Source organism: Melanotaenia boesemani, chromosome 19, assembly GCF_017639745.1.
Source record: "Melanotaenia boesemani isolate fMelBoe1 chromosome 19, fMelBoe1.pri, whole genome shotgun sequence".
In the NCBI taxonomy this organism is placed as follows: Eukaryota; Metazoa; Chordata; class Actinopteri; order Atheriniformes; family Melanotaeniidae; genus Melanotaenia; species Melanotaenia boesemani.
Window position 1 is genome coordinate 6,287,900 of NC_055700.1, and position 22,216 is coordinate 6,310,115.

The 22,216-nt window shown below is 38.9% G+C and overlaps 1 protein-coding gene and 2 long non-coding RNA genes across 5 annotated transcripts; 2 read left to right on the forward strand and 1 right to left on the reverse strand.

The window, feature by feature from the left end:
• Positions 1 to 9,024: 9,024 nt before the first annotated feature.
• Positions 9,025 to 15,399, forward strand: LOC121629828. Its single transcript, XR_006008442.1, has 6 exons — positions 9,025 to 9,262; positions 9,384 to 9,577; positions 10,163 to 10,257; positions 10,589 to 10,691; positions 13,718 to 13,811; positions 14,124 to 15,399. It is a non-coding gene; the product is annotated as an uncharacterized LOC121629828 (long non-coding RNA).
• Positions 15,400 to 16,151: 752 nt separating this feature from the next.
• LOC121629826 (proteinase-activated receptor 3) lies at positions 16,152 to 21,616 on the reverse strand. 3 transcript variants are annotated; one of them, XM_041969643.1, is made up of 3 exons: positions 21,381 to 21,616; positions 19,403 to 20,199; positions 16,152 to 17,026 (listed from the first exon to the last, which is right to left on the reverse strand). In XM_041969643.1, exons 1-3 carry the CDS (start codon positions 21,445 to 21,447, stop codon positions 16,757 to 16,759), a joined length of 1,134 nt encoding a protein of 377 aa, XP_041825577.1. In that variant the 5' UTR covers positions 21,448 to 21,616; the 3' UTR covers positions 16,152 to 16,756. The 3 variants fall into 3 exon arrangements, 2 of the variants coding, with proteins under 2 accessions (XP_041825577.1, XP_041825578.1); XR_006008440.1 differs by lacking the exon at positions 16,152 to 17,026 and adding an exon at positions 18,603 to 18,961 and having other exon boundaries at positions 19,231 to 20,199; positions 21,381 to 21,615; XM_041969644.1 differs by lacking the exon at positions 16,152 to 17,026 and having other exon boundaries at positions 18,968 to 20,199; positions 21,381 to 21,615.
• Positions 17,033 to 18,436, forward strand: LOC121629827. Its single transcript, XR_006008441.1, has 2 exons — positions 17,033 to 17,185; positions 18,297 to 18,436. It is a non-coding gene; the product is annotated as an uncharacterized LOC121629827 (long non-coding RNA).
• Positions 21,617 to 22,216: the final 600 nt, after the last annotated feature.

The following is a 22,216-nucleotide window of genomic DNA, read 5'->3' on the forward strand; positions in this document are numbered from 1 at the left end:
CGCGCGCAATGTAGACTGATGATGTTTGATGGCAGCCATCTTGGACAAATTGAAATGAGGAAAAATTTGATGAACACTGTAAAAAAGAAGTCTGTTAAAGACTCACCTTTAAGTTGAAATGTTTCTCCTCAGATCCATCCAAAGTGAAAAAAAACCACACAATTTATTCAACTCAACTTTATTTGCAAACCATTTGTGACGGAAATTCAAGATAATCCCATTCAATCCAGTTCATTGTGGACCAGTCACGCACGGTCAACTCAGAAATGGACTGAAATATTTTTAAACGAAGACGTCGCATTTGTCAGATTGGTCAGTTATTGATCATGGTGGCAAATAACAGAACTGTAATTAACCTACAATGTTTGTTATAGTTTTCTTATTCACTTAATATTCAAAGTTGATGTTCCAATATAAAAGGATCATGTGTTATATTTACCATTTGCTTTGTTGGAGGGAAAAATGTATAAAAATGAAAACTTACAGTTTGTAGATCTTCCTGTGGGAGGAAAAGTTAATACACCAAAACAATAAATTCAGGCCTCATTGTGACATTTAATCTGAGTTGATCTAATAATTTTGACAGGATGCTGCCAAGAAAACCTTTGTACCGTTTCAGCGTAGTGAAACACTAACATGAAGGCACCTTCAGTACAGACCAGGCAGAGAGGCCAAGAAGAAAAGCAATGGCACGGTGGCCAAGAGTTGTGGCGCAGCGGCCAACATACAAAAAACATGGCACTTACTGGTCGAAGATCTTCCAATAAACCTAGAAAAGAGGAAAAGAAAAAAAAAAATCAGATTTTATTTCCAACTTAGTGGATCCTTTCCAGAAATGGAAAAAGTTTGAGAACACGAGTCAAAGGGTCGACGGAAAAACATGACATTTGTCTAAACTACTTATTGGCTCCTTTTAAATAAAATACATCATGGACCATCTACACCAGGTACTTTCAATAATAGCGGCCTTTTTCTGCAACCTCACAAAACAGTAGTCCTTGTTAGTCTTCCTAAACCTCCAGAACCTTTCCAGGAGGCCATTAAACACATGGAGCTAAAGAAACCATGATCACAATATCTCCAGATGTCCACCACCTTTTCTTCTCCTTTCGTTTCCTTCTTGGTGTAAGGCCAAGTACTACAGTCTGAAATGTGCTGTACTGGACTCCAGCATCTTTTCCACATACAGGTCATCCTGTTCAAACACCCCAGGAAGCAGAGCTGGTTTTGACTTCCAGAGAACATGGTGTGGGGCTTAAGTTTCCAGATCATTGGCATCCAATAGCTTGGTGGTATAACTCAAAATGGCCTCTACTTCACAGAAACTGTATGGAGCCCATCGTCCAGCTTCTGTTGACAGAACTGACTAACCTAGATCAACCTCTCCCACACCACTATGGTGAGAGCCTGTTGGTGGATTACAACTACAATGGATTCCAACCTGTGCCATAGCTCCTTGACTCCTGTCCCGACTCAAAGCGTTGAGCTTCCTTTAGTTCTCCGTCTGCTCTAATTAGTGCCATTGAACTCAGATGTTCACCTGTCCTCTCCTGATAAAAACCACCACAGGGCCTTGATGAATGCATCTGCTACTTCCAGATGGACCGTCCTACTTGCCATAAAAGGTGAATAGAACTTCATACATCTTACAGGTTGGCCTTCCTCTCACTGCAACCAGTCTAAAGTAATCCACCCCTGTGTTTTGGTTAATGGTTGGTCCGGAAGGATTCTCACCTTTGACAGGCCCACCATTTTTTGTTCCAAACCTCTTCCATTGTAGCACCCACAAACGCAATCCCATGATTTTTCAGACTGTTGAACTGGCCTTTGTAATCTAAAATTTCCCGCTCACCTTGGACAGTACGTGAATCCACCCACTGTGACCCAGATTCTGATGTGCATGTCTGAGAATGAACACAGAATCATGCTGGTCTTTGGAGAGAGAGTGGATGCTTTGCTTCATCTGGCATTGCTCCTTCACCCAGTCTTCCTCTGACTCAAGTCCATCTTCAAGAACTGGATCCAAACTATCAGACTGTGTTCACCATCCTTCCCCTAGATGGCCTAAAATCTCCTGGCCAAGTTTCCGTTTGCTGAAGCTGAGAACTTATCCGCTGTCAGAGTGCCAGTCCTGGATGTGGATTGCAGTTTGTCCATCAGCTCACCTTAAACTGTTCCTTTCATCACAGCGTCAAACAGCTTCATCGGTCAGCAGTTCCAAACCAACAGCTTTACAACCGAGGACCCATGCGGCTGCTGCTTTGTCTTCTCCAGTCAGGAGTCAGGTAATGAGCTGGTCCGTTAGGCTACAGATGTCACACCCTTTTAAATTTGTCATTTCTTCTCTTCTGACCTCCTGGTCATCAGGATCCATTGAGACATCCAACAGTTTCAGGCCAGTCCTCTTGCCTCCTTCTAGCCACCTGGTGCCGTTCAGGAAATCAGCTCTTCATTCCCTTTGATACAGTACCCACCGGCTTATGTTTGGAACAGACATGCCTCCCTCCATTGCAAAGGATCAGATGTTTCTCTGATGGTCGAGATTCTTTTGGCCAGACGCATGAAACCTTCCGTCCTCATTCAGATATTTCAACAATGACGTCAGTCCAAAAGACTGATTCCTCCAACAGAAAATCTTCACTGTTTTTAGCCATGAACCAACAGCATCTTTACTTGCTGTGAGTATGAACTCCAGTCTTAGAATTAAAATGATTACAGCCTTTGGTGGTGTTACTAAGTTTACAGAGCAAACTGATGTAATTTCCCTGATTGCTGATCCATATCCATTTACTCTTTCAGAGTGTAGTTAAGCAGGTTTGAACTTCCCAAATACCATTGGCTTGATGCACCTCCCTACAGTGAATGCAGTTAGTTGATCAAGTCTTCCAACCATGTTCTCCATTGAGCCACATGTCTTGGTAGATCATCCTCTCCACAGCATCTTCCACGGAGCTGGTGTTGCAACAGTTTGGCAAAAATGGAAACTGATGCCAGGAAATCCAATGGTTTGACCCCAGATTGTAACTGTCAGCCTCCACACAGACCACTGTAGACACAACCCTTCCACTGGAAGTTTGTTGGTCCAGATTCAAAACCTTTAAGCTTTAATCTTCCGATTGCCTTCAACATGACTGTTGCTGATACATTTCTCCAAGATGAACCCCCGCCCCTTTCCGACAGAAAGTAGTAAGATCTCACATCCAGATGGCTTCTTCGGTGTCTGAACTTCCTTGGATCCAATATAAGCTCTGAAATTCCCTCAATAGTTTCCAGTTGTTACTGTTGTGGCCACAAAGTTTCCCTTTAGTTTGTTCCTGGTTTGCGGTTTAAAGCCAGAAACTCGAACCCAGCAACACCAGGTAGATCCTGTTCAAAGTATCAGAACGCTGACACTCAAACATGACCAGCTCGATGAACAAAGCTGGCTGATTAGTTGTCGCCATTATGTTGTGAGCTACGGTTCTCCCTCATTCTGAAAAGCAACTTGACATTGTTATCATCTTTATTGGCATCTCTCATTCCTGCATGTACTAGAGCTCCATCACATTGCAGCATCATCCTCAAGATGAAAGCATGAGCTTTGAGTTCCTTCACATCCTCATTCACCATGTTAAAGCCTTCTCCATACAAGTACTTGCTATTTTGTACTTGTTTCCAAAAACCTGAACTCTTCAATCATCCACATAGAAATTTTGCATAACAGATTGAACCACCACATAAAACTGACTGGTTATGAGTAGTTCTCCTCTGGGTGTAGCTTGAACAACTAGACGACAGCTCCAAAGAGGTGCAGTCGTCCGATGCTCCATAAGGTCCTCAGTAACGTCAAAGCAAAAAATCTGAATGACTTGAAACAGTTTCAATATTAAATGTCAGGTTCTTTTCCAAAACAAAGCTGGATTCCAAGCAACGAGCTGGTGAGATGACCTGGCCGACAGTTTGCCATTTAAGGATGCACCTTATGCCACCAAATGTGGCTCAAATGTTACACGGAGTGATCCTTTTATTGAATGGTGAATGCCATGGTGTGGGATGTACCACACCTCCCCCTACCCTATAATGCAGTTGAAGCTGAGGCAGTTGCTCTACCTAGCCTTTACTGATGAGCATATTCATGTGCTCAGCATACTCCTGTTGGAGCCGTTTACTGCTCAGGAACCTTTTCCTTAAACCTTGGATCCTTCGTTTGGCCAGTTAGGTTATTAGGCAGATAAACCTCATTATTGTAACGTGATTTAAAAATATCTTCCCTCCTGAAGTACTGCTGAGTGCTCAATGATGACCAAAACCTTGGTCTTCTCTGGACATCTCATTCTCCTTTGTGGGTTCCCCCCACTAGCTCATGATTGTACTGCTTGACCAGCAAGTATTCAAGCTTTACATACAAATCCGGTTTATATAGCCATGGCAGCTCTGCTTCTGAAGCACCATCATTCAGTCATTGGGCCATTAACCCATCCCAGCACCGTCTGGATAGCATTTCTGCAACCTTTGACCTCCCATGGTTCTAGTATCTTGAGGGCATTGGTACGAATTTTGCCACATTGTGCCCAACAAACTTTTTTCTCTCACTTTCTGCATTAGATGTTCTGAGCAAAATGTAGCTAAACTTCTTGAGTCCAAAAAGGTCCAGGTTATTATACAGTTTACCTTTTTGCTTCTTACTCTCATAGGCAGGATGGATAACCGGTCTGGACCAGCTGCTGTATGTCCATGTTTTAAGTCAAGTTGGCTGGTTAGACGTTTCCTGTAGCTCTAAGGCTGATTGCCTTTTAATATGCAGAACAGTGGGATGGTTTAGCCCCGTACTTTATACCTCAAGCACTTGACACATTCACAACTCATGTTTTCCTACACAGACATGCAAAACAAACCCCTGGCCCCTAAAAACTGAGTCTTTTCCTTGTGCTTCTTTCCCTTGAACTGGATGTACTCCAGAAACTGGCTGCGACCACAGCAAAGGCATCCAGCTTTCTCAGACGTCTTTGGATCAAATATGTTACGTTTCCAGTTACTGTGGTGGCCACAAAATTTCCCTTTAAGTTTGCTCCTGGGTTGCGGATTAAAGCCATCAAGTCTGGATCCCAGCAACACCACTCAAACATGACCAGATGGATTAACAAAGCTGGCTGATTAGTTGTCGCCATGATGTCGTGAGCTACGGCTCTCCCTCATTTTGAAAAGCAGCTTGACATATTTTTCATGTTCATTGGCATATCCCATTCCTGCATCAACTGGAGCTCCATCACATTGCAGCATCCCTCAAGAACAAAGCATGAGCTTCGAGTTCCTTCACATCCTCATTCACCATGTTAAAGCCTTCTCCATACAAGTACTTGCTATTTTGTACTGGTTTCCAAAATGTTTAAGATCCTTAACTGTATAGCCACGCTCGAGCCATCTGCTGGCAGCTTCGCACCAACTCACGTGGCTGCCCTCTGGTGAACTGCTCCAAATGGGGCAGACAGTCCGCTATCCCAGCCTTGTCCTCCACTCCTTGCTCAAAAGCTTTGATGAATGCTTTGTATTGAAGGGATCCCCATGAAGTGTTGGGTTACATCTTGCTGGCAGAGCAGTGTCATTCTGCTGCACCAGAGCCACCATTAAAATTTGCCTATGCACAGAGGTGAGCATCTCTCCAGGCTAGACTTGACGTTTATTTTGAACATGCTGTGATGTCCCCAGAATGTTTCCCTGATGTGATTCATTCATGCCACTTTAGCCCACTACTGTTTCCTTTGGTTGCACATCCTTTGATCGGCTTTGATTGGGCAGTGATGCCCATTTTGTTGAATCCCTTTGTTGTACGTCCTTGGATTTAACATCTTGTTCGATTCTGCTTCTTCCTTTCCAAACAGGAGTTCGTTCCATCGGTGGGACCTTAAGTTTCCTTATCTGAAGCTTGTAATACATCTAACTTAGCTGTGGATGCAGCCATCTTAGCTTCCAAATCAAGTTGCTCCCTCATCTGCTCCTCCAAAGCATCCTGGGCTGTTAGCGCTGCAGCACAGGCAACAAGTGCAGCCTTTTCTGCTGCAGAGGTGGTACTTGACCTGCCACCGTAAGGCAATCCACAACATCCTTTTCATTTGTCATGTGAAACCAGTCTTTATATATAAATTAAAAAAAAAAAAAACAAAACAAAAAAAACACATTTGTTTTAAACCATGCATCATGTTTTTCCCTTCATATATGGGCGACCCAACCCATCATGTATATTTCTCACAACTTGTCTGAGAGCATTTTGTACCCATTAAACCTTGTATTGTTTTCTTTGAAATATCTGAACAAATCTTTCAACCTTTAAAAAAAAAAAAAAAGCACACACACAGGACAGGGTGTTGCGTTTGCTGCCGTGCTGTCATCTTGTGGTCAGGTGATCTAGCGGTCTGCTGCTCCATATTCAGCTCAGCACTGCAGTTCCAGCGTGGACACCAGCTTTGGATGTGGACCTTCTCCAAACAGGTCCAGCAGCTGTCCTCGTCCTCTCAACTCACGGCGCTCGTGCCAAAGTTTTCCACAAAGATCCAGCCGTTCTGGATTTTGACTGTTAATGGAGCCAAGTCCATTACTGAGCTACCACGTGTTCTTGCCCCAGAATTAGGTTGGCATGCCTTTTCACCGTTGTCTGATTTATTGTCCACATTTCTCCTAGATGCAGGTTCAGTGACTTTTAGCTCATCATACATACAAGTGATTTTGTTCATACCAAAACAAATGCAGCCTCCATCTGGGGCCATTCCAGTCAAAAACCTTTTGCACATCTGATGACGCACCGACGTCTTCCGCTTTATACGCTACCTCCCAAGGTAATACAGCGCCCCCCCAACAGGAACAAGGTGAACTACTGTTGTGTAGTAAGTTTCTCAAGCAGAAAGAAATATTTTAAAGATTATCCAGGTTGCAGGTTTAGAGCAGTGAATACCTTCTTCTGGTAGAAAACTAAACACGTAAACATTTCATTTTAGTCAAAACCACACAGACAAAGGTTATAGGTGCGTTCCAAAAATCAAGTACATATCCTCAGCTGCTTCATGTCTAAAAATCCTTCAACAGCTTAGCACTTAGTTTAAATTTTAAGGAAGCTCCTGCATCCTGTTGTCAAAAACACCCATGATCCTTTGTGAGCTGAGATTGCATGATAGCACTTTAGTTTGGCAAGTTACGAAATGTGTCTTTAAAGATGGTCGATAATTGGATATTTCCAATAGATTAAAAATTCTAAATCAGGACCAGCATTTGTTCAGCTGATGTAACTTCATGAAAACCATTACAGCTCCTTCCAAAACCTCGTACAGTTGTCTACTGGCAGATTCTCTGAATTTATTTAAAATACAAGTCGACTGACAAACTCAAGTTCATTTCCAGAAAAAGAAAAAAAAGAAAACAGCTGTTGGAAATTTTATTTAATCATGTTTAGCTCAGACTTGGTGCTTTTACCTTTGACTTAGTCTGATGCATTGTCTCCAACTCCTGCCCGTCATCAGCTGCAGTCCAGGCTCCATCCTGCTGATCAGGAAAAATCAGTCAGGTCTGTTTTTGCCTTTTTAATCTGAACGCTCACCAACAAAATACAGTTGAATGGGAGTTTAGTACCTACCTGCCTGGAAATCAGATCCCCAACTCTGGTCTTTGAGGGCTGTCCTGCAGGTTTTAGATGTTTCTCTGCTGCAACACACCTGATTCAAATAAAAGGGATCTCTAACAACTTGTCATGTTCTTCATCCTAATCTGAACCAGGTGGGTTGAAGCAGGGAAACCTCTGAAAACCACAACACCAGCCCTCAAGGACTTGAGCTGATGACCCCTGGTGGCTGCCACAAAATAAGGCTTCACTTCCACTAACTTCAGAGCTGGAGATGGAATTTTATACATTTTCTCATCTGGATTAAGTTAATCTTTTATGTCATAACATGTTACATTTTAAGTGAAATATTTTTTTCCCACATGTCTTAAGAGGACAGGTAAAAATATTTTCCATTACTCTGAGCAAATTGGTGTCTGTGTGGAGATCACGTGACCATTTCATGAAGGCATGATGACAAAAGAAAATCTAGATTTTAGAAATGTGCTGTACCTCCACTGACTGGCTGGTGGGTGGCGGTGTTTGAGACGACTGCTGTCCGCAGTTAACGAGCAGGTAGATTCTTTAACTGGTGTCCACTTTGAGGACCAGTATGTGTGTGAAAACGTTAAATGCAAAATATTCGGTCATGTCCTGCTGCTCTGCATTGTCCTGAAAAAAGTCATTGAGTAAAGTTGCGGAGTTCCGCACCACTGACTGTTAATGCGGTGACCTCCCTGCTCCAACACACCTGTCTCTATCGATGGGTCATTATCAGGCTCGTGCAGAAGCTGCCAATGATCCACTTAATTAGAAATCAGGTGTGCTGCAGCAGAGAAAGTGACCCTCGAGAACCGGAGTTTGTAAATTTTAATTTTACTCGCTACACATTTAAACCACGAAACATTTAAGAAACCAGTTGTTTGAGTTGCCTTTCCCACTGAAACGTGCATCTGAATCAAGAGACAAGTTTTACAATTTAGAAATAGTATTTTAAATAAAAGTTCACTTTAAACGAACGTTTTATATGAAGTTAAATGAAACGCCTTCATAAGAAGTCAAACGTGTAGGCTTTAGATGCACGCGCAAGCACAAACACATGTCAGTCGTTAAAACACGAGCTTCTCTAGCATAAACCTGAAGAAAATCAAACTTATTCCTCACCTTTGTGATTTTTCTGCCTCTTCGGAGTGATGAACGGGCACAGCGACTCCTTTCAACTTCGTTTGCTAAAATGAGGCGCAGCTGATCCGCGGGAACTGGTGATTGGGCTGCGCGTGCACACCTGTTCCAATTAGGAGTAACCATAGTAACCACAGAACCACCTCACGAGAACTTACAGGGGTTTCAATCTCTTTTAAGAAATTATTATTATTATTATTATTACTATTATTATTATTATTATTCGTTAATTTAGGGGAGAAACTAGAAAGAAATGACAAAAGAATAACTCAAACACATAAAATCTAGCAGCTGGAAAAAATAAATGAGAGGCTCAGAACTTGCACACAATATTATATATTCCATTTACCAATTCTATTTTATTTTCAGTTTTATGTCTATACTATAATTTCGGAATAAACGTGTATAAAATGTAAATACAAATTAATAAAGTTTTTTCCTCGTTTGTTTTCAAACTGTACACAAACACGTTGGCGCCACCTGCTGGATGGAGGCTGAACCGGCAGAACGGAACATGTGAGTTGGTGCTTTGTGTGATCGATATCAAAGAAGAAGTGGCACGGATACTAAGTTAGGGGCTAATTACCGACTACATTTTTATCTAAGCGGTGATCTCTGCTGTACTTGATCTGTCCAGTGTGGAGAAGCGGGGAGGACCGGGGCGCTGCCTGGCTGTGACACCGCGGTGGTGCTGCTAATCAAGCTAACGTCAGTTAACGCCAGCTGCACACTCCCGTAACAAAAAAGATGGCATCTGTTTCTATCCCCACATCCACCAGTGCCCTTTTGCTGGACATCGAAGGAACCACCACACCAATAACGTTTGTTAAGGTAAATTTATTTACAGTGTTACTGCTTGTACAGCGGTGCCAACATCTGCCTGTCACGCACAGGGACGCAGGCAAACCCGGATATTTTCGTTTTATTAAATCAATGGAGTCGTAACGAAGGCTCACACTGGTCTGGTTCAGTTTATATCGTTCGCATATATGTTGGTATATTAAGAAAGAAACAGATTAAATTGATCTTTTTTAGCATTCATGATCGCGAACCAGACACAACCCGTATGATGCCTTCAGGTCCTACAAGAATATTCGTAACTACGAGACTTATCGTAATCACGGATGTCCATTTCGCGTTTAAAGTTGAGATTAACCATCAGAGCCAATATTAAAACCAGTGCCTTTCACTCTTGAACGGCGGTCCTTTTAATCATGCAACATTTGTCACTTTATTTAAGTAGTCAGAAAAGTGGCTATCGATTAGTTCACGTCCATCTTTTCCCATGGAAGTTGAATGCAGCATAATTCGTGCGTTCACTCTCAAAGGAAGGAATGAAACGGGAATAAAGATTAAAATTGTCCTGTAAATGTTGTAAATTGGAAAAAATGAGCCCATTTTGTGTCTCCACCCCAGGATATCTTGTTTCCGTACATCAGGGAGCATCTTGAGGATTCATTCACTGGGAGGAAGATGAGTGCAAACAAGATGTTCATCTCCTGAAGAAACAGGTGGGAAGATCAAGAGTTTTTATCTGCAGTTCATGATGATGAGATGAAATGTGTCAGCAGGTTAATGAGTGATAGAGGGGCTGCAGTCAGTTATTGTTTACTTTCTTTTACTTGTTTTATCTATATACTGTAAGTGGGGGCACAGTTTAGGCTTGTATGTAATGTTTTGATGGAGGATTGTTATTTTACTCAGACTTCATGCAGCTGATTTTGATATTGGAAGATAAAAACTTAGGAACTGTAGGAATCAGAAAGGGCATTTCTGTTTTTCCCACACATTTTAATGCATAAATAACCAATCGTAATATTTTTGCCTCGGGCGTCCTGACAGATTGAGGAGGACATGAGGCAGAACCGTGTCTCTGAGGAAAAAGAGAAAAACTGCTATTCTCACCGACACACCTGTGAAGGAGGCACTTGAAGCGGAAAAGCAGGTACAAGGAAAAAAGAAAAAAATGCAAGCCAATCAAATCCAAAATACCAAACAAGCAAAGCACAGGGGAAAAAAGAGGATGGGTACAAAAAGAAGAGATGACTCATCGTCAGAAGAGGATGAGTCCCTGTGTCTGGTCTGTGTAGAGCCATTTGGAAACAGCCACCCAGGAGAAATCTGGGTGGAGTGCATAATATTGCAAAAGATTAGCCCATGAAAAATGCACCCGTCAAATCAGTTTACATTTTCCAGAACTGTGATTCAGATGAGTCTGACTAGTGAATAGTTTAAGAAAAGTTAAACGGGCATTCTGCCTGCAGTCTGAACTTTAATCCAGTGCATGTTGCATTTTATTTTGTGTTAATGTTTGTTCATTGGCCATGTTAAATGACTAATTCACAGTCAATGATAAACACTGTTTGTGCCTGACTTCACTGTTCAGCTTCAAGTGAAAAAGAAAAAATAATAATGATAATTGTGTCCTGGTTTTATTAGTTGCAAAATCCCATGTGACATCTTACCCCATATAGTGAGACAACTTACCCCATGGTGAGGCAATATGTCACATGTTCACACTCTCCATTTGATTGCCTATAACTCTGCACTGACAAAAGATATGAAAATAACATGAATACAAAATCTATACATGAGACTATGGTCTTTCATCTGGTACACATTTTTATTTTAGATGATGTATTGATTCCAAGAAATATATAAGAGCGTAAAAAGTGTGACAACAAGCCCCTGTCTCCCCTAACTTGTAATGTCTATTGCTATTATGATCCTGTTGACAGTGAAGATCGTTTAAATTTATTAAGACATCCACTAGAGGGGAGTGCAGAGTTCATCTTTGAGTTCTGAATACTGACAATAGTAAACAAAGCGACGGTGGAAGAGAACATGATACATTCTGAGAAAGAGACGTACAAAGAGGCAGCGTGGTAGAGGGCGGTGGTTTGTTGCATCTGGGTAGCTCCTGCTATCTCTCTGAAAACAGACTGAAATATGTACGTAAAGGATGCAGAAGCAGACGAAAGGCTTCATTTGTTTGTGTATTTAGCGTAAAGCATATACAGCTGCCTTTTCACTCGGTCACATCAGAAACAGTTTTACTTGCTGTTTGCGGTTCAGGCTCATGACCTTAAATTGTTGGAACTGCCTCCACTTTTAGTTTCCGCCTCCCCACAAACCCGGCATCATACTGGGCTTTGTGGAGAATTTGACCAGTTGGCTGAAACAAACTGCTATGTTCTGAGAAGCTGCTGTGGATTGATCACTTTAAAGGAGTCACTGTGGGTCATGTGCACAGTTGGAGTGTATTACCTGGAGAATTTGAACAGTTGGCTGAATAACAAACTCTTGTGAGAGAGAGTTTGAGCCTACTGGATAAATAGAGTTAATTCTACATAAAAATGTTAAAACATGTATTTACCTCTGCTTTTTATCAAACCCCAAATATCAACCAAGGTACTGCACGCCATATAAAATTATTGATTATATAAATAAAGTGTTGGCTTCTCCCACTCCTTTTAAACAAGGACATTTTGATTATTATTTATTATTTTTTGGTTATATTTTTGGTTTTATTTTAGTTCCCTTTTTTCTTGCTTATGTTCAAATAAATTATCTTATAAATTGTCAAATCACAATAAAACCAGCATTATTTTAATAGCATATAAGCCAGAACACAGGGATAAATGCCATGGGCCTTTCACTAAAGATCCCATTATGAATTTTAACTTTGAGGCATCCCAACATCAGTTCAGTTCAGTTTATTTGCCATTTGCAATATAAAAAAACACACTGAAAAACAGTTGCAAAGAGATCAAAATGCACTGTCAACATTTAAACAGACAAAACATACGAAACACAAGCATAAAATATACAACACATGGACACATCCTAAAACACATGAAAACTAAGAAACAATAAAAACACTGTATAAATAAAATAGCAGTAAAAGAGGTAAATTAAACAGTAAGCTGCATGTCTGTGGTATTTCAAATTACATTGTTCAAAGTCATGACAGCTTGTGGAAAAAAAACGTTTAGTATGACGAGATGTAGTGCATTTAATAGACCAATAATTGTTTCCCTGAGGGCAGCCGATCGAACATTTCTGTAGCAGGCTGGCCAGAGGGATCATTGGTGATCTGTAGAGCTCTTGTTAAAAGTCTAAATTTGTAAATGTCCTCCAGGACTAGTAGGTCTCAGCCTGTTCTCCTGTGAGCAGAGCGAACCACTCTGTTTAAGAGAGAGTGGTAAGTTTCTACATGACATTGATAAAGAAAATTAACTTTTGATCAAATAAAACCACCTTGTCAAGAGGGAAGAGGTTGAGGAGCTGGTCTGTGCCCATGCTCTGCAGGCTGGTTGATGAGTGTTGGTAATGCACATGAACTTCAGCCCTATTATGTTCTCTTCTAGTGTGCCTTGTGGGATTAGGCTGTACACATCCAGCACCCATTTCCAAGAAAAACACACAAAGATAAACGTTAACAGAACATAAATGTGCCTTCCTAAGAATCTAATTTCACTGAGTCTATTTTGGATCACTAGTTTGAGACAAAAACAGCTAAATTACATGATTCAAGACTGATCCAAAGAATGAGTCACCGAAATTAGATTTAATCTTACTACAACAGCTAAAAAACTACATGGGTGGTCAGCAGCAGCACATCGATGCTTGGATCGTTTTTATACCTGTTCCTGGTTCCTGTAAAAGAAGGAGCTACAATAGTGAAAATTCAGTGCATTAGGAACATGCTACTAGAGGTAAAAGCAAATGTAACATGGAATATTAAATTTAAAGAAGGGAATTAAATTTTTCTAGAAAGTAATAATGTGATTGATCATTTAGTTTCTTTGCTTCTCATGCTGTTTAAATGTTGGTCAAAAAGACAATAATTCATAACGTGTTTGGTGTAAATAAATAGATTTTTTTGTGTTTGTAAGGTGATAGTTTGTAAAATCTTGCTCACTGAGTTCTATGTCCCTCTAAATTATGTTTTGGTTTTTGTCTTTACAGGATGATTCGGTGGAGAGGAGGAGTAAAGGCCGCTATTTGTTCGTTAGTGGCGTACCTCAAAGAAAAGGAGGAAGCTCTCTTCAAAGAGCACTCGGTAGGTACAGACTTTATATATATATATATATATATATATATATATATATGAGAGAGAGAGAGAGAGATTGACTTAAAACATGGGCTAAAGCCTTTCTTGTGGAGTTTGCATATAATCCTTGTCCCTTCTTGGGTTTTCTCTGGGTGCTCTTGCATCCTCCCACACTCAAAAGACATGTAAGGTTAACTTTGATACTGAAGTGCTTTTAGGCACGAGTGTGAGTAAATAAAGTTTGATTTGGGATGCAGCAGGTATAGAAGATGGATGGACTTAAAATATTGACATTTATTTATCTTTATTTGATTTACTTAGGATGAATGGGACATTGCCAGTGAAGTGATGAAGATCATCATCATCAGAGGGACTACAGCATTTGACCCAGCCTGAGCAAGAATCGTGATAGAGGGAACTAAAGTCTTACAAGAACTTAATCTTCCCAGAGCCTGCGCCTTGCTAATAGGACTTATGCCTTAAACCTCAGCTACCCAAAGGTGCTGAAACATACCTTTGAAGTGTTTTAGAGGGTATTGCTTGGGCTGGATGGTCTGAAACCTAGTTTTTTTTTTTCTTGTCTTTTTTTGTGCACATGGGGTAAACCTGACAATTTGAATTCATTTCACTGTGGCTTTAGAATAAAGTGAGCAAAAGAATAGACTTGCTTGTTTTTTGTTATTTATTTAAGTTAAACAAGTTCATAGTACTAGAGAAAATTGAGGTAACAATTTGCATGGACCTTTCTGACTAGAACTGAATCAAACAACACAGTGACAGTAACTTAAATAAGTCATTTGACAACTTAAAATCACCTAAATTTTAGAAGGAAATTTAATTTGAATCAGCACAATTAGGCTTTTTGACACCAATCCAAATCATGTTGACCATACTAATTAAATTGAGTTATGGAAGTCTCTGGATATATACTTAATAGTTATTAAGCTGCAGGTACTTAATAAGATGCATGCAAATTATTACCTCAGATTTTTTAAGTTAAGCCAGTGTATTTTTTTTTAGAGTGCAGCTGACTCCAGATAAAGCCATAAATAGCATTGCTGCCTCCTATATAATCCCATTCCATCAATCCCATCAGAGCTCTGTGCTCAAGAATTGCTGAATTCCTGTCCAGAATGGGAAGAGGAACATTTAGTTTTCAGGCTCCTCTCTTGTGGAACCAGCTAACAACCTGAACTATGACGCTTAGAACGGTCCTCTCTGGAGTTTTTATTATTTTGTGAACTATTTCTGCCCTGTTTTAGTAATCTAATCTGGTTTTAACTATATTTTTGTCTTTTTATTACAGATTTTAAATATTCTGCAATGATCCCCGCTTGGTTTTGTGATCAGTTTTATATATTTTTTTTATTCTGTATTTGCTGTATTTAATTGATCTAGTTTTTGTTTGCTCTGTTAAGCATTTTGATTTGCAATGTGTTTGAAAAAGTGCTATATAAATGAAAAATAATTGATTGAACTGCCCACTTTACCATTTGGAAGAGCAACATTTTTAATGATTATACTGAAACTTATTAAAAATTTGTGGAAAAGAACCATCTCTGGGACTTGGTTTGGGTATGTAATGCCACAAAGTTTTGACCATTTTACCATTGTTACTATATTATTAATCTATTTGACAGCTGTTTTCTAGTATATTCATAGGTAGGGATGGTATATTTGTAAATTTGCTCCTTCAGTGACTCATCCAATACATGCACTATAGAATCACTATGTGCATACATAACTGTAGAATTACTAAATCTGCTTGAGCAAAAAACAGGAAAAAAATAAAAAATATCAAAGTTAATTCAATAAAAAGTAAAATATGATTAAGAAATTAATAAAGAAACACAGTATGTGTCTGTAGAAGTTTAATATTGTATGTAGAGAAACATGTGGCACTGTTTAATTCATGCATGAAATGGTTAATTCTTACCTCAACCATTTGTTAAAAGACATAGATTCTTATTATTAATGTCCAAAAACAACAAAAACTGCAAAGAAGCATTTTTCTCTTGCTTTTTCTTACAATTTTAAAGGGTTAACAGAACATTGAGATGGAGCTGACCACACTGTTTAGTTTACATTTTAATTAACTTCGCTGTCATTTTAATTTCATACGTCAGACCTCATATTTTTGTCTAGAGGGATGCAATCATGTGCACGTCCTATAATTTTAGAAACTTCTTATCAGCTTGTGTCAAGGTCTATTTCTGTGAGACGTTTGTGTTGTTGCGTCCTGTCTGATCAGTCTAAACAGGAAATGCCACTTCAATGAGAAAGCAGAAGGAGCAGGTGATGAGTCAGAGGATAACAGATAACCATCTCTTTCAAATATGAAACTCCAGATCCAGATTAAGAACATTTACAGTAATCGGCTGTACATATGTGTTGTGAAGAGTTCACGTTGCTGTCGGAAAAATAAAAAAAAGGCTTAAGCTACATTTTAACAAATTTAATATTAACAAAAAATACTGAAATATTGGATTTAGGGTTAATCAGCTGAAAGTGCAGCCTGACATGGTTTGACATGGATGTACTGCTCAGTTTTCTAAAGTCAGTCAGTTTCACATTATTTCTTATCAAATTCTTAATAGTATTTAATACTTTTGAGTAAAGTTAACGGTTTAGCTCTGTTCCATTATACAAATAAAATCCTAAAAAACAGCTGATATGAACATAAAAAATGTTAATTATTTTTAAAAAGCAGTCCATTTAGATTTTTTAAAAATATTAAAATATATCTTCATATATATTTACACATCAGAAGCGCACAAACTTACAAGAAAAATACAAATACAAATACAAAAGCACATTCCAGTATCAAGGGTCAAATCCAGCGCTGCATACCGCAGAGTTACGTCCTTTTTGGATTCCAGCCTCAGGGAAAATTTTACTCCTCAACAAGCACAAATACGGGACTCAGTCAGTTTCTGCTGCCATGCAGGGCTCTCTCAGATTGATATGCTCAGGGTTTTACCTTTGAAAGTCATTAAATAAAACTTGGCCCCGGCAGAACTGGACATTATGAAATATAGGAAGGGGTCCAGACAGGCGTGGAGACAGCACAAACACACTGCCAAGTTAAAATACATGTACAAATTTTCTGTTCCTTTCACAAACAGTTGCACATAATGCAGGAAGTGGAGGACCCCTGCTGGGAGGAAACAGACCAGGAAGAGGCCAAACACCAGCGAGCTGGCCTTTATGTACATCGTCCAGTCCAGAGTGCTGTAATGAGAGTGGCGACACTCCCGTAGACTTCTATAGAAAGAATGGAATGCGGAAGTCACGTGGTCCATGGAGCTGCAGAAAGTTCAAAATGGCCGTTGCTCCAGCACTGTACGCAGTTCATTTTCGGTCTTTTGGAGGCTTTTTTGCCGGTAAGTGGCAAGAATTACTAAATTTCTAGAACTTTGTAAGCATTAGATCAATGTTCTGTAGCATATTAAGCGAGCATTATTATTTAATGTAGCGTGAAATAATTATTTAGCCAGTTAGTAGTTCATGCTAGCAAAACTTATGTCACGCTAGACATCGTCAGCAAGCCTGTTTTAATCCAAATACATTTTGCTGTTATAAGCATTCTTTTCAATATAAAGATTTTTTTTAAACATGTTTAACTTTTGCTCTGCGAGACTGATATTATTAAGCTGAGCACAACATATGACAGTCGTTGTCCCAGACGGCAGAAAAATGTGGACATTGTATTTTAAAAAGAAGAAAATGTACTCTTGATTGTGGTTTTTAAGTATTTAGTTGGATCAAATTTACAATTAATTACGGGAGACTGACAGATAAACTTTTTTAACACGTTATCTACTCAGAACCAGCAGAGTAATATGTTGTTAAACACTTCTCTGCATTTTCCAAATTAATCAAAACTCTTAACAACTCAATTGTAAAAATTCAAACCGTATTAAAATAAATCCCCATTTAGTTAGTGTCACCATGCAGTTATTTTTTTAGATTTTAATCTAAACAAAAGAACAGTAAACTGTCTGACTGCATTTTTAAAAAAGCGAATTCATTTATTTTCATCACACAATGTGATGTTTGAATCTATTAAACAAGATAACAGTTAACTAAGAATGAACAATGATAAATGATTGTAGAATATGCGTGCAAAACAATTTTGAAAATACTACAATTTGTAATGCAGACATTGCTTTCATGTCCATGTTTTCAAGGGGACTGATCTTCAGAGGTGATCTGAGTGAAGACCAGGCTCGTGGAACTTGACGGACCTGTCAGTGATGGAGTGATGAGGATGCTGGAAGCCAAGGCTTCCATGACTTGTAATATATGACATCTTCTACATGCTCCTTTCATCCATGTTAGGGCTTTATTGTATTTTTTATGTAATTCTGTATGGTACAGAAAATTGATATGGATGAATAAATGAAAAGTGAAATGAAAGGAACACACCACCAGTTTTTCAGTCTGACTTTGGAGCTTTTGATGATGAATTATTTCTGTATTTTTTGTTACCAGAGTCCACTGATGTTTCGAAGAGATGGTCACTACCAAATGAAGCAACTGCCAAGTTGAGAAGGATGAACCCTCATTGAATGAACCTTTAAACAATTAATTGTTGCAGATTCAACTATTAAACATTACAAGTATTAGTAAAAGTACTTCTTTATTTCTGCATTTATTACACTTTCAATAATAACATTGTTTAATAAAAATATTTTGTTAAAAAGCTGTTTTTGAACATGGATACTTGTTAGCTAATATTATAAAAGGGTCAGTGAATTAACATTTAGTGGAGTCAGATCAGTGCCATTTTACGGTAGTTTTCTGGTTAGAAATACAATATACATGGATACAGATGCATGTATTAAGCTCATATGACAGGAAAATATGATCAGATATGATAATAGAATAGTAATGTTTGTTATAGGAAATAATTCATCTAAAGACACCAGTTAGCATCTACAGCTACATTTTATCCTTCAAACCTGCTTGAAATTATTCATTTAACATTGCCATGAGTACATTTTCCACCTGATACCAGGCAGAGAAAACAAACTGAATGAGATCTTCCACAGTTTTGATTGAGGCTTTGTTGAAGGACGTTGATGTGAAGGTAAGAAGAAGCAGAACATGTAATCTCTTCCACGCTGTGTAAGAGGATGAGATTTAGCATCCCCATGCTAGCATAAACAAAAAAAAACAGACATATCAATTCATTACATGCACATTTAAACTGATTTAGATTTTTATTGATTAGTAGCTCACCGTACATGAGCTCAGGTTTTTTATTCATCACTAAGTATCTTTAAATGAAGGCTATTCGTAATACAGATCTTCCCTCCTAGATCTACAATTTGTGATAAATGTGTCTCTGCTCCTTCCAAAAGTAAGCTTTGGATAAAATACGGATTAATAACGTAATCACTAAACATAATCAGTAAATATTTACCGAAAATGACGAATAAAATTGTAATGTCCGCGTTGCCTCCCGCCAGAATCCGCTGAACCCAACGAAGAACGCTGTGCTGTATTGAACTATTCAGAGCTCCATGAACCACGTGACCTCCTGTCGGCGATTTCAAAGAGTGTCGCCACTCTCATTACAGCACTCTGGTCCAGTCGAAATGTGATTTGCTCAGCTCTTTGATGATTTTGACATAGCACACAACCGTGATCACCAGGGGCAGCAGAAGACCGAGGACTGTCAGGACCAGGTTGTAGTAGAGCAGGAGGATGTGAGAGCTTTCATTCAGAGGCAGCACGTCATGGCAGGAGGTGCGATTCAGCTCTGTTAGCATAAAACTCTGCTGAACCAGGAGCTCAGGGATGACGGCGATAAAAAACACCCCCCACACAGCCAGGCTGACCAAGGCGGCAAGCATCCTCTTTGGGAGGCGTTTGTATGTAAAGGGGTACACCACAGCCAGGTAACGCTTAACACTGATACAGGCCAGAGTTACAGCTGAACAGTAGAGGTTGCCATAGAAACAGGCTGTGATCACTCTACAGGCAGTCTCGCCTAGAACCCAGTGGTTTCCAAGGAGATGGTAGTGAGCCTTGAAGAAGAGGGAAAAGAGGAGTAAGAGGTCGGAGATAGCCAGGCTGCAGTAGAGGATGGCAGAGGAAACCTTTCTAATTTTAGTTGCGAGCAAGCCCAGAATGACGATGTTGGCTGGGATCCCCACAGTAACCACCAGCATGTAAATAATGGGGATGACTCGGGTGCTTAGGGGCCCGAGGAGGTACTCCTTGGCACTGTTGCTTAGGGACTGCAGAGCTGGAGGGGAATGAGCTGGAATGGGTGCTTGGGTGCCATTTAGAACAGATTTGGTCTGAATGACTGGAACCCCTATAAATGTTCTGGGATTAACGAGAGCAACCTCAGAGCTGTTAACTTGCATTTTTGTTTTCCTTTTCCCTGCAAGAAAAACAAAAACATGCAAATTCACTTTATTCAATCAATTAATACATTTAATCTATGTTTATCACCTTCCTTATTAAAGGTTATGTACGACTTTTTATTTTTTGAGAAAAAAATGTTTCACCACATTTTGTGGTATCTCATAAAATCTGATATTTCAAACTTTTTATCTCCTAAAACAAGTTAAAGGGCAATGCAACGACCATATATGTGGCTTGTTACCTGAAAGCAACACCGTGCCATAAAGGGCTAAAGTCCGTTTATATAGAGATATGATCTATCTGTATCTGTCTCAGTCTTCTGCTCCTAACTAGCAATGGGTTGAAAGCAAAGGACTAATTTTGGTGTGTTTCATAAGATATATACTAAAAAAGATTTCTTTTCTCTATATTTACATGTGTATATATTTAAAGAGATATCTTTATTTGGACCATGCTATATGTAATAAAAAAATATTTATAATATATATAATATGAATAAATAAACAATAATTTATTATAATATATAATAAAAAAAACTAAACACAAAAATATCACAAAGCAATGAAAATATTCATATTAATATATATAATACCTTTTGGAATTTTAATACAATAAATATTACCATCATATTAACTGTATCATAAATATGCTTCTTTACATATTATATCAAATAGAACCTCTTTTCTGTCTTTATTTCCATAATATGTTATATATCAATATAGATACATATTTTCAGTATAACAACGCATACACATACAGTATAACTACACATACACATCAACTACACAATGAGAGTATGATGCCAATTTACACAATATGCGCATTATATTCTATAATAAGCACATGACATATAACACGTATCAAGTGTAGCCCAGGTCGGTATGAACCCCCTGTTTTCTCTGTCATTTCTTTATATCTTTTAAAGTAGAAATATATCTAGTAAATGATAAATAAACCATCATGAGTGATAATGATGACTTTTTTTTTAGTGATAAACTATTTCAGCAACAACTGTAAAACTGTGAAAGTTATCACTTGTTTTGAATTAATCTGACTCATTTTGCAAATTAGCTCAAAAACCTTTCCACCATTACTTTTTACTCTTTACTCTTTACAAAATCATCATTTTGTCTATTTTAAAATGAAAGTGAAATCAAAACCAAAAGGCAAAATACATTTCTGAAAAGCATCTCTTACCTTTTTTCTGACCTGTGGCGCTTACAAAGAGAACAAAAAGAAGAACAAGGACGAACAGTTTCTTCATCTTGCCGGTGAGGAGCTCTCTGCTTTCAGACGGACCCTTCGTCTCTCTCTGGGACTGTTTTCATTGTTGTTCAGTGTTACATCAGTGGGTGTAAACAGATCAGAAACCAGGACATCAGCAGGCTGCAGCACAGAAATGTGTCCTGCATTTGCTGGAGAAACGCCCTGCTCGTGATCTCTGTCACTCTGAGCCCTCCTCTGTTTTATGATTCATTGTGGCTGATCTAAAAAAAAAAAAAAAAAAACACACCCTTTGATGTCTGTGAGGTTTTAAAGAAGTTTCACATTTTCCCCTGTACTTTCTGAACTGGTTCACAACTATTCCTTTTACATTTATGACAGATAAATGAAGATAAATGAAATAAAGAAAAAGACAAATCAAGGCTTAGCTGAAAGAGTCAACCTACTAGAGCTAAATGCTACTTTAAAATGAAATGTACAGTTTTTATTTCTCCTAACGAGTACATGGGAACTATGACACTTTTGGGGAGAACAGGATGTGAGGTAAAACACCAAAAGGACCCTGTGGGTGACAAAGGAAATGGTTGTATGACAATGATAAGCTTCTCATGTGCATTTTAGTTTAGTCTCCACTTCCTCTATGACATATATTTTTAAAATAGAGAAGTTTTTTTTAAGACCTGAAGAAGTTCACTCCTGAAACTTGTGAAGAGGGTTAGTGTGTTTCAGCTGTTCACATCCTTAAACACAAGATCACGTGTAACTACAGTAAGTAAGATAAACATGTAAATTTATTTATGTTCATATAA